The sequence below is a fragment of the Phacochoerus africanus genome, chromosome 7 (genome assembly GCF_016906955.1).
Source record: "Phacochoerus africanus isolate WHEZ1 chromosome 7, ROS_Pafr_v1, whole genome shotgun sequence".
Classification (NCBI taxonomy): Eukaryota; Metazoa; Chordata; class Mammalia; order Artiodactyla; family Suidae; genus Phacochoerus; species Phacochoerus africanus.
Genome location: NC_062550.1, coordinates 22,740,989 through 22,753,653, shown reverse-complemented (window position 1 = coordinate 22,753,653; position 12,665 = coordinate 22,740,989). Strand labels below are relative to the sequence as shown.

At 34.2% G+C, this 12,665-nt stretch overlaps 1 protein-coding gene across 1 annotated transcript; it reads right to left on the bottom strand.

The window, feature by feature from the left end:
- Positions 1-10,976: 10,976 nt before the first annotated feature.
- Positions 10,977-11,915, bottom strand: LOC125131826 (olfactory receptor 6C74-like). Its single transcript, XM_047788585.1, has one exon. It carries the CDS (start codon positions 11,913-11,915, stop codon positions 10,977-10,979), a length of 939 nt encoding a protein of 312 aa, XP_047644541.1.
- Positions 11,916-12,665: the final 750 nt, after the last annotated feature.

The window sequence follows — 12,665 nt, the reverse complement described above, 5'->3', positions numbered from 1 at the left end:
TTTGATTTGCATTTCTCTTATAACCAGCGATGTTGAGCATTTTTTCATGTGTTTGTTGGCATTCTGTGTATCTTCTTTGAGAAATGTCTATTCAGGTCTTTTGCCCATTTTTCCATTGATTGATTGGTTTTTTGCTGCTGGGTTGTATAAGTTGTTTATATGTTCTAGAGATTAAGCCCTTGTTGGTTGCATCATTTGAAACTATTCTCTCCCATTCTGTAAGTTGTCTTTTTGTTTTCTTTTGGGTTTCCTTTGCTGTGCAAAAGCTTTTCAGTTTGATGAGGTCCCATGGGTTTATTTTTGCTCTAATTTCTATTGCTTTGGGAGACTGACCTGAGAAAATATTCATGATGTTGATGTCAGAGAGTGTTTTGCCTATGTTTTCTTCTAGGAGTTTGATGATACCTTAGAAATCTATACATAGAACTTCCATATGACCCCACAATCCCACTCTTGGGCATATATCTGGACAAAACTCTACTTAAAAGAGACACGTGCACCCGCATGTTCATTGCAGCACTATTCACAATAGCCAGGACATGGAAACAACCCAAATGTCCATCGACAGATGATTGGATTCGGAAGATGTGGTATATATACACAATGGAATACTACTCAGCCATAAAAAGAATGACATAATGCCATTTGCAGCAACATGGATGGAACTAGAGAATCTCATCCTGAGTGAAATGAGCCAGAAAGACAAAGACAAATACCATATGATATCACTCATAACTGGAATCTAATATCCAGCACAAATGAACATCTCCTTAGAAAAGAAAATCATGGACTTGGAGAAGAGACTTGTGGCTGCCTGATGGGAGGGGGAGGGGGAGGGAGTGGGAGTGATCGGGAGCTTGGGCTTATCAGACACAACTTAGAATAGATTTACAAGGAGATTCTGCTGAATAGCATTGAGAACTATGTCTAGATACTCATGTTGCAACAGAAGAAAGGCTGGGGAAAAATGTAATTGTAATGTATACATGTAAGGATAACCTGACCCCCTTGCTGTACAGTGAGGAAAAAAAAAAAGAAATAGAATAAGGAGGCAAAATACAGTTATAGGCAAAAAGAAAAAAAATAAGAATATAGAAGAACTTTTTAAAAAGTTTAAAAAGTATCTTTAAAATATCTACATCTAACATAACATTCAATGTTGAAAAACTCACCACTTTTCCCACAGATCAGATATTAGTAAAGAATTCCCCCAATCACTACTTCAGCACTGTACGGGAAGTTCTAGGTAAAACAATAAGTTAAGAAAAGCAAATAAATGGCATGAAGATTGAGAAGAAAGAAAATAAAATGGTCTTTGTTTGCAGGTGAGATGTTTGTCTATGTATAAAATTTGAAATAATTGACTCCAAACTCTTGGAACAATAAGAGGTAATAGCAAGGTAGAGAATACAAGTTAAACATACAACAGTTATCCACTCTTCTGTATACCAGCAGCAAAAAAAAAAAAAGGAATTTGAAATTAAAAACAAAGCATCCTTTACATTATGACCCACAAAAATGAAATACTTAGATATAACTCTAATAATATATAACAATCTCTATATGAGGAAAATTACAAAACTGAAGAATGAAATAAAAGAATTAATTAATGGAGAGCTATCCCATGCTCATGAACAGAAGACTCAATATTGTTCAGACATCTTTTCTTTCCAATTTGATTTATAGATTCAGTGCAATCGTGATTAAAAATGCAGCAGGTTATGTTACAAATACCAAAAAACTGATTCTAAAATTTATATATGAAGAGACAGAAGACTCAGAAGAGACACACAATACTAAAAGAGAAGAACAAATTTAGACATCTGACTTTACCCAACATCAACCTGTTCCATAAAGCTATAGGAATCAATACAGTGTGATACTGGAGAAATGGTACACAAATAAATTAAGGGAATAGAGTAGAGAATCCAGAAATAGACCCAAATAAATATACTCAACTGATCTTTGACAGAAGAGTTTAAGGGAAAGCTAGTTTTTCAACAAATGATTATGAAACAAATGGACATCCACAAGCAAAAAAAAAAAAAAAGTGAATCTAGACACAGATCTCATACTATTCACAAAAGCTAACTCAAAAAATATTTCAGATCTAAGTGTAAAGCTATAGAAATCCCAAAAGATATAATAGGAGAAAATCTAGAAGACCTTGGACATGGTGAAGGCTTTTTAGATAAACACCAAAGGCACAATTCATGAAAGAACTCTTGAATAAGGTAATTAGCATTAAATTTGAAGACTTCTGGTCTACAAAAGGCAATGCCAGATAAGGAGAAGACAGTCAACAGAGTGGAAGAAAATATTTACAAAAGTCACATCTGATGAAGAACTTATTTTCAAAATATACAAAGAAAGCTTAGAATGCAACCACATGAAAACAAACAACTTAAAGAAAACATAGGCAAAGTAGGAGAACTGAATCAAGATGGCAGAGCAGGAGGATGTGGAGTTCACCTTCCCCACAATACATCAGGAATGCATCTACAAATGGAAAGACCCTCAAAGAACACCTACTGAACACTGGCAGAAGAACTCAAAACACCTAAAAGAACAAGAGGTATATATCTATGTAACTGGGTAAGATGAAAGGAAAACAAATCAAAAGAGAGGAGGAAGTGGATCTGGACCTGCACCCCTGGAAGGGAGCTGAAGGATAGCAGCGTTTCCCACACTCCTTGCCAATGGGGAGATCAGTTGGGAAAGGAAAGGAGTTTCAGCTGCTTGGAGGAGAGGAGGGCACAACAGCTTGTCTGTGGCAGGAAGAACAAAAGGAGACTCTTATAGATATTCTGTGCAACCACCCTGCAGGCCTCAGCCTGAAATGCAGGTCCACTGATATAGGTGGGGGCTGGGTACAGAACACGGGGTTTGGGGAACAGGCCCTGGAGAGGATTGATGTTGACTGTGGGGAAACAGCCTGGAGGGGGGGAGGACAGAGGGCTACAACCAGGAATGTTTGAAGAGGAGTCCTGGGCAGCCACAGGGGGGGAAGTGCCATTGTTAAGTGGCCATATGTGACAAAAACACAGCTAACATCATTCTCAACAGTGAAAAGCTAAAGGCATTTCTGCTAAGATCAAGAAGACAAGGATGTCCACTCTGATTGCTTTAATTCAACATAGTTTTGGAAGTCCTAGTCACAGTAATCAGAGAAGAAAAGGATATAAAAGGAATCCAAATTGGAAAGGAAAAAGTAAAAGTGTCAGTGTTTGCGGATGACATGATACTACATATAAAAATTCCTAAATATGCTATCAGAAAACTACTAGGGCTCATCAATGAATTCAGTAAAGTTGCAGGATACAAAATTAGTACACAGAAATCCCTTGCATTCCTATACACTAACAACTCAAAAGATCAGAAAGAGAAATTGAGGAAACAATCCCATTTACTATCACATCAAAAAGATTAAAATACCTAGGAATAACCTACATAAGAGACAAGAAACTTGTACTTTAAAAATGATAAGACACTGACAAAAGAAATTAAAGATGACACAAACAGATGGAAAATGTACTACGCTCTTGTTTTGGAAGAATCAATACTGTCAAAATGATTATACTACCCAAGGCAAGCTACAGATTCAATTCAACCCCTAAAATAATGTTGAAACACTCAACATTTTCCCTAAAGTAGTACCCTACACATTAGGTACTAAGAAAGAATGTGCCCCCAATCACTACTTTCAACATTTTACCTAGGAGGTTCTAGGTAAAATGATTAGTTAAGAAAAGGAAATAAATGGCAAACAGATTGAGAAGAAAGAAGTAAAATGGTCTTTCTTTGAGGATGAGATGATTGTCTATGCAGAAAATCTAAAAAAAAAACTGACCTCAAACTCTTGGAACAATATGATAATAGCAAGGTATAGACTAGAAGGCTAACATACAACAGTTAACCACTCTCTTGTATATGACATTTTCAGAGAACTAAAACTAATTTTTTTTAATCTGTGTGGAAACACAAATTACCCTCAACAGCCAAAGTAACCTTGAAAAACAGAGCTGGAGGAATCCGGATCCCTGACTTCAGACTATACTAAAAAGTTACAGTGGTCAAGAGCATGGTTCTGGCACAAAAACAGAAATAGAGATAAGTAGAATAGGACAGAAAGCCCAGAGATTAACTCAAGTACCCATAGTCAACTAATCTATGACAAAGTAGGCAAGAATATACAGTGAGGAAAGGACAGTCTCTTCAATAAAGTGATGCTGGGGAAAACGGAATATGGGTTTTATAGTATCTGGCCTTACATTAGAAATTAGAACACTCTCTAACACCACACACAAAAATAAACTCAAAATGGATTAAGGACCTAAATGTAAGGCCATATACCATAAAACTTTTAGAGGAAAACATAGGTAGAACAATCTTTGATATAAATCACAGAAAACCTTTTTTGATCCACCTCCTAGAGTAATGAAAAATAAAAACAGAAATAAACAATGGGACCTAATTAAACTTAAAAGCATTTGCACAGCAAAGGAAACCATATCCCCCAAGAAAGAAAAAAGAAGGAAGGAAGGAAGGAAGGAGGAAGGAAGGAAGGAAGGAAGAAGGAAGGAAGAGAAGAAAGAAAGAAGAAAGAAGAAAGAAAAAAAAGAAGAAAGAAAGAAGAAAAAGAAAAAAAAAAGAAAAAAAAAGAAGAAGAAGAAAGAAGAAAGAAAGAAGAAAGAAAGAAAGAGACAACTCCCAGAATGGGAAAAATCTTTTCAAATGAAGTGACCAACAAGGAATTAACCTCAAAAATATATAAACATTTCATACAGGTTTTTATAGAAGAAACAAAAATAATAATAAAAATGATCAGAAGATCTAAAGAGACATTTCTCCAATGAATACAGACAGGTGGCCAAAAAAGCACATGCAAAGATGATTAATATCACTAATTATCAGGGAGACGCAAATCAAATGTTTATTACAGTATTATTTACATGAAAGCCAAGATGTGAAAGCAAACTAAATGTCCATTAACAGAGGAATGGAAAAGGAAGGTGTGGTACATACATATAGCGGGATATTAGCCATAAAAAATGGAATAATGCCATTTGTAGCAACAGGGATAGACCTAGATACTATCATAACTAAGCAAAGTAAGTCGGACAGAGAAAGAAAAATATCACATGATATCATTTATATGAGGAATCTAATAAAATGATACAAAAGAACATATTTACAAAATAGAAACATATTTTGAGATCAAATTTCTAGTTATCAAGAAGAAATACAGGGCAGGGGATAAATTAAGAGTTTGGGATTAACACATACACATTACTATATATAAAAGGGATAACAAACAAAGACCTATTGTATAGCACAGGCAAATCTACTCAATATCTGGGATAACCTAAATAGGAAGGAATCTGAAAAGAACTTATGTATTACTGGTTCACTTTACCGTACAGCTAAAACTAACGCAACATCATAAGTCAACTACACTGCAATAAAATATGAAAAAAATATGTACAGATTTAACTATTTTTACAAGGTATTCTGTTCATTATTCTTGTATCTCAGATTGTCTACTTAGGATCAGCTTTCTGCTTAATGAATACTTTCTTTTTTAAAACCATCCTTAGTGAATGTTTGCTGATAGTAAAGTCTCCTGGGTATGCTCACCTAGACTATCTAACATAATAGTAATTAATATTTATTGATCACTTAGTATGTACCGAGCTCTCTTTAGAGTGCTGTACAAATACTAACTCTTTTTTTTATTAAAGTATAGTTGATGTACAGTGTTTCATCAAGTTCTGTTGTACAACAGTGTGACCCAATCACACACATTTCCTTGTGCTGTACAGTAGGGTCCCATTGCCCATCTATTCCAAATATAACAGTGTGCATGCAAAAAAAAAAAACCCAAAATGCCCGTCCATCCCACTCCCTCCCCTTTTCCCCTTGGGAACCCCGAATTGGCTCTTCTTGGCCATAATCTGGTTTTTTTTTTTTTTAGATATGATCATCTGTTCCATATTTTATATTCCACAAATAAGTGATATCATATGGTATTTGTCTTTTTATTTCTGCTTACTTCATTTGGTATGAGAATCTCTAGATCCATCCATGTTGCTGCAAATGGCATTACTTTGTCTTTTTATGGCTGAGTAATATTCCATAGTATATATGTATAACATCTTAATCCATTCATCTGTCCATGGACATTTAGGTTGTTTCCATGTCTTGGCTATTCGAGATGCAAGAACAAGTAATGAACATGGTACCTTGTAAAAATGGTTAATCTAAAAGTGGATCACTGTGCAAATCAAAAATAATACCTGATTTATGGATTTGAAATAGACATTGGGAAACAACGCCTTGTGAAACTGCATAAAAGGTTGATTGAAGTTAAAGTGTTTTAAGCCCCTTGTACTGTTTGTGAGGAGAGGAATAGTTTTTATTAACTCTACAGATGTTAAATAAAATAGGCCCTTTAAAATTTAAGAGTAACTCTAAGAATGAAAGATAGAGGAGTAAACAGAATAAAAAATATATCAAACTCAACCTAGCTCACAAACAAACAAACAAACAGGACTAATTGAAATAAGTATGACAAAGTCAGGAAAAACATAATTCTAGACAACAGCAACAGATGGGAGAAATTTAAGAAGTCCTTTCATCTAGATCAAGAAAAAATCAAGGTACCAAAAAACTCCAGACTTTGTTATCAACATTTACAGTGATAAATACTAAAATTTAAGGGTAAGTGCTAAATGAACATAAATGCTAGTTTATATATTCATTTGTCTTTTTGCATGTTAATTGAATTTGCAAAATTTCTAATATTAAAAAATAATCCAAAAGTTACATCTCTTTATATTAATCAGGGCTCTTTGGTGCAAAGAGTGTAAATTAATTCTGGCTAACTTAAGCTGAAAATGAATTTACTGGAAAGATATGAGGTGGCCAGAAGAACAATAGAGGCTAGAAAATGAGGTTCATAAAAGTGGCAAAAAAACAAGGGAGGTTCGACCCAAGGAAAACACAACAAAGGTCATATCCGAGGTCATGTCTGGGCACTTGTGGCCATTACCAACACGAGGCATTTTACAATGATGTGCCCATCAGTGCCTGATCCTATATATCACTTCCTCTCAATGATAGTCCAGTGCTGGTCACATCTGACCTCATGAATTTGTGGATCATATAGTGTCCACTTCGTGATGAGCAGCTTAAGTCACATTCTCGTCTGCTGGATCATGGTCAGATGTTCCACTGTAGGTGTTTAATTATCTAAAAAGTCCCAGATCTAGGCAGGAACTGTTTCCTAAAAGGAGCTTTGCTGTACTATAAAAGGGTAAATTTTATGATATGTAAACTATATCTCAATAAAACTGTTATTTAAAAAAGGAAAAATGTATATAATATCTAACAGAATTATTCTTGAAGTTTAAATTCTTTTTACGGAAGTACAATTGATTTACAATGTTGTTTTAGATGTACAGCAAAGTGATTCTTTTTCAGACTTCTTTCCATTATAGGCTATTATAATACATTAAATATATTTCCCTGTACTATCCAGTAAAACCTTGTTGTTTATCTATCTACTATATGGCAGTATGTTATGTGTTAATTCCATACTCCTAATTTATCTGCCCCCCTTCCTTTTTGGCAACCATAAGTTTGTTTTCTAGGCCAGTGAGTCTGTTTCTGTTTAGAAATAAGTTCATTTATATTATTTTTTAGATTCCACATGTAAGTGATATCATATAGCATCTGTCTTTCTCTGTCTTACCTTACTTCATCAAGTATGATAATTTCTAGGTCCATCCATGTCACTGCAAGGATGGCATTATTTCATTCTTTTTGTGGCTGAATAATATTCCATTGTATACATGTGTACATATGCATACCATGTCCTCTTTGTCTATTCCTCTATCAATGGACATTTAGGTTGTTTCCTTGTCTTGGCTATTGTAAATAGTGCTGCAATGAACACTGGAACGCATGTATCTTTTCTCTGGATATATGCCCAGGAGTAGGATTGCTGGATCATCTGGTAGTTCTCTTTTCAGTTTTTTGAGGAACCTCCATACTGTTTTCCACAGTTGTTGCACCAATGTCTATTCACACCAACAGTGTAGGAGGGTTCCCTTTTCTCCACACCCTCTCTAGCATTTATTGCTTTACACTTTTTGATGATGGCCATTCTGACTGGTGTGAGGTGATACCTCACTGTAGTTTTGATTTGCATTTCTCTAGTAGTAGATGACCTGTTGGCCATCTGTATGTCTTCCTTGGAGAAATGTCTATTTAAGATGGAAATTAAAATTTTTAAAAATTGTTGAGTCCTGTATTTACTCATATAACTATTCTCATTACTTTCATATTGTTATTTAACTCTTTCATATTGTGTTATATACTTTATAGTTAGAACTTCTATTATGTACTTATTTCATTGCGTTCTCTAAGGACTTAATTTAAGCTTCTGTTAGGAAGAATTTTAATTTTATTCATTTCTCCCCCACTTTCATGTATTATTTTTCTTCTTTTACTAATCATTACTTCAAATCATTACTACTAGCATTCTTTCACTAATCATTACATAATTAATTTTTCCTCAATTGGAGTAATGAAGACTAAGAATTCCTGAGTTTAAATTTTCACTTTTCTACTGTTTAGTTCTCTCTTTCAAAGTAATCTTGTCCTTACTGAGCTAAGTTTTGCTCTTGTGCCCAGTGCCACCAGTAATTATTATATCAAACCATTGTTTCCAGTGTTACATATAAAACACCTACCAGTACCTGCAATTTAGTGAGTGGTCAAAAAGGGATGTTACTTTAATATTGTGTTTGTGTTCAGCTTTCCTCATTAGAGCAGACAAGCTGAAAGCATTTCAGGGTAAAGCACTTTAGCCATTTCAGGTGGAAGCTCTTTTAAGAAATAAGTTGTACCTCTATTTAAGAAGTTGTATTACTTGTTCAAAAGCCAATTTTTTTTAAAAAAAAGCACTGTTAAACTATCTAGGGATTCAAATTCAGAGTTCAATGGTAATGGTACTATTAGATATAATATGAGGTAATATGTCATAGACTGAAGTAATGGAGAAGACAGATGATGTAACTTTAAGCTGCCTGGGAGTGGGAAGGGTGGGAATGGGGACGTTTTAATTTAAAAGTGTTAGACCCTAATTAAGAGTTGTAGACCATGCTCTCTTTTAAATAACTAATAGATGACAGACATTTCAAAATACGTTAAGTCAAGCACTTCAGAACAGCTTCATTATAAATTAGTGGTTTAACTTTAACAGTACTTTTCGAAGCAAACTCATTTTGGCTCCCATATAACAGAACTCAAACTAAAAAGAATACTAAGAGCCTTAGGTTTTAGTGGTATAAAATTGACTCAATATGTTACAAATATATTTTTTCACAAATTGTGCCCTTAACATTTCAAAAAGTTAAACAGAACTCCAGGATCATTAGATATATATTCTCAAAATGGAAAAAGCAGATACATAAATGATCAAGGAAAATATAATGAATTGTTTTTTGTGTGCATTATCCCTAAAATAATATTCATGACATGTATCGTGTAAGTTATTCATTAACAAATTGTACAGAAATCTGTAAAACTGTCCTGTCAATTACATACCATGGAAGTTCCCATCATGGCTCAGTGGTAATGAACCCAATTAGTATCCCTGAGGACACAAGTTCTATCCCTGGCCTTGCTCAGTGGGTTAAGGATTGTCATGAGCTATGGTATAGGTCACAGACAAGGCTCAGATCTCAGATTACTGTGGCTATGGCGTAGGCTGGCAGCTGCAGCTCCTACTGGACCCCTAGCCTGGGCACTTCCATGTGCCATGGGTGCAGCCCTGACAAAAAAGATTTACATACTATGTATACTTTGTTCCTAGCTATATCTTATTATGCTAATTTAGATGCTATTTTTTTTTCAAAAATCAAGATCTATAGTCAAAATTAAAAGGAAATGAAATAAAATGTATGGACTAATGCATACACATTTCTGGAAAAAATCAGGAAACATGATGTGTATCGGTGAAAAAAATATTGAAAAATTCTTAATATATTAAAATTTTAGTCATGACACAGACATTGATTTGAGTGCCCAAATTCCAGAAAATAATGACCTACAGTTAAAAATCCTTAGGGAAATGATTAGTTTATTATCCTCTTTTGGTTTCCCTGGTAGGAGATATATTTACATATCTATTTATCCACAGCCATGACAACCTGCAAAGAATGAATACACTGAGTGAAGACTCTTACCCTCATTTGTAAGTTATCCTAAGCAGTTTTAGACCCATTCCATGTTACTGAAGGCAGTTTTTTGGGGTATGGAAACACCCAATAATTATTGTATTTCATTATTAACTTTTAAACTAAACCGGTAAGCTAAAACATTTTCATCTATAATTGCAATATTTGTAAATTTTAACAATTCTCAAATAGAAACAAACTAATTTATAAGGAAAGTACTTCACCACAAGAATCATATTTTTAATAGCAAACAATTTTTAATTTGAGCTTCAACACTAATGGTAAATCTCTGCTAAAATATTTTTTTTTCACTCTATGAAACAGTGTGTAAACCAATAAATTGGTAGAATTGCAAAAGATATAAATGGATATCTTAAGAGGTTGTAAGTATAAATAAAGGATGGTGATAGTGTTTACATTGCATGTTACTTTAAATACAATTTAAAGGAAAATCTTTGAATTCAAAAAAGAGAGATTGAAAAAAATTAGCTCAATTTTGTTCATATATCTGGAGTAAAAGGAAGTGAGATGAGGCAAGATATCCACTGAAGAATATAAAGAAAATTAACTTTCGGAACTAAGATTTTTGTGAAAATAAAGCTTGAAAAGATGAAGAATATCATAGAAAGTAAAGGGAAAAAAGGGAATATCTATTTGAAGTTACAAATGGATACACTGTTATTATAAGTGACTCCTATGTTAATTTCTTTCATATATAGTGAAAGTGTATATTCACTTCTTTGAGAAAAAAACAACCCTGTGTACCAAATTCATAAAGGCTTTTATCACTTGCTGGTTCCGTAAGCTGTAGATGAAAGGGTTCAAAAGTGGTGCTACAGAGGTATTGAGCACTGCAATTCCCTTGGAAAAAGATACTCTTTGTTTGACTGAAGGTTTAACATACATGAAGATGCAGCTGCCATAAGAAAGGGATATCACAATCATGTGAGACGAACAGGTTGAGAAAGCTTTTTTCCTCTGATTACTTGAGGGGAGTTTTAGAATCGTTAATGCAATATAGGTATATGATATTATCACCATCACCAGTGTGACCACGAGAGTCACTGAAGCAGATATGAATCCCACCGTCTCAATGAGATGTGTGTCTGAAGATGAGATCTGCATGAGGGCAGTTGTGTCACAGTAGAAATGATCAACGATGTTGGAGTCACAGAAATCAAGCTGCAGGCCTAAGAGGAGAGGTACAAAGATGGTAAAGAACCCAGCGATCCAACAACTGAGGACAAGCTGAATGCAGATCTTACTGTTCATGATGGCTGTGTAATGCAGGGGCTTACAGATGGCAACATAGCGGTCATAGGACATTGCTGCCAGCAAGTAAAATTCCGATGCTCCAAAAAGGAAGACAAAAAACACTTGGGCAACACATCTGCTATAGGAAATGGTTTTGTCCCCAGTTTCCATCATAATCAACAAATTAGGAATGCATGTAGTAGTATAGGTAATTTCTAAGAAGGAAAAGTTCCGAAGGAAAAAATACATGGGGGTCTTGAGGTGAGGATCCACCAGGATGAGTGTAATGATGATCAAATTGCCAGTGATGCTTAGCAAGTAGGTGAGAAGGAGGAAGATAAATAATACAACTTTCAATTGTGGGTCATCAGTCAAACCTGCTAAGATAAACACTGTCACTTTTGTATGGTTTCCCATTAATTTCCTTACTTTTGCAGGTCTACATAGGAAAAAAGAAAAAGAAAAGAAAGGAATAAAGGAAAGGACAGAAGGAAAAAACAAATGAAGGAACAAAAGAAGAAAGGCATTTCAATTAAAAATTAACACTAAAAATATGTTTAAAGTTAGCAAAATGATATTTCAGATAGAATAACATAAAGTTCATTCACGTTTTATAGAAGGTATACCAGTAATAACATTAGTTTGCTTTTCCAGAGTATCTGGATGGAGAATTCCATCTGCAGTTTGCAATTCTACTAGAAAATAACCAAATAATGACCGCAAGTGTTAATTGTTTTATGTGATGAATTAGAGGGAAATTAAAGAGACTTAAAACATGGAAAAATATTTTTTTCACTCTATACTGTGTGCATGAGTTGTAATGGATACCAATTCCTGTTGAATCAAGAAGTTTGCATAATAAAAGAAAAATTATGTATTTACAAGTATATTAGCCCATATTTTGCATTTAACACACAAGCACACATACACACATGTGCCTAGTACACCTTTACAATTCTAATCAAATAATCAAATCAAATGCCTGACTTTTGTGTCATTTTGTAAATTTGTCCCCAGTTGCCATCATAGCTATGACATCCAACCTCAGATAAGTATATATATAAGACATCAGTGATATATTAATTTCCTAATCTTAGTATTTCCATTTCCTCAATCTGTTAACAACCCCATTCTCCTTACTTTTTACTCCAAAATAAAAATCAGCAG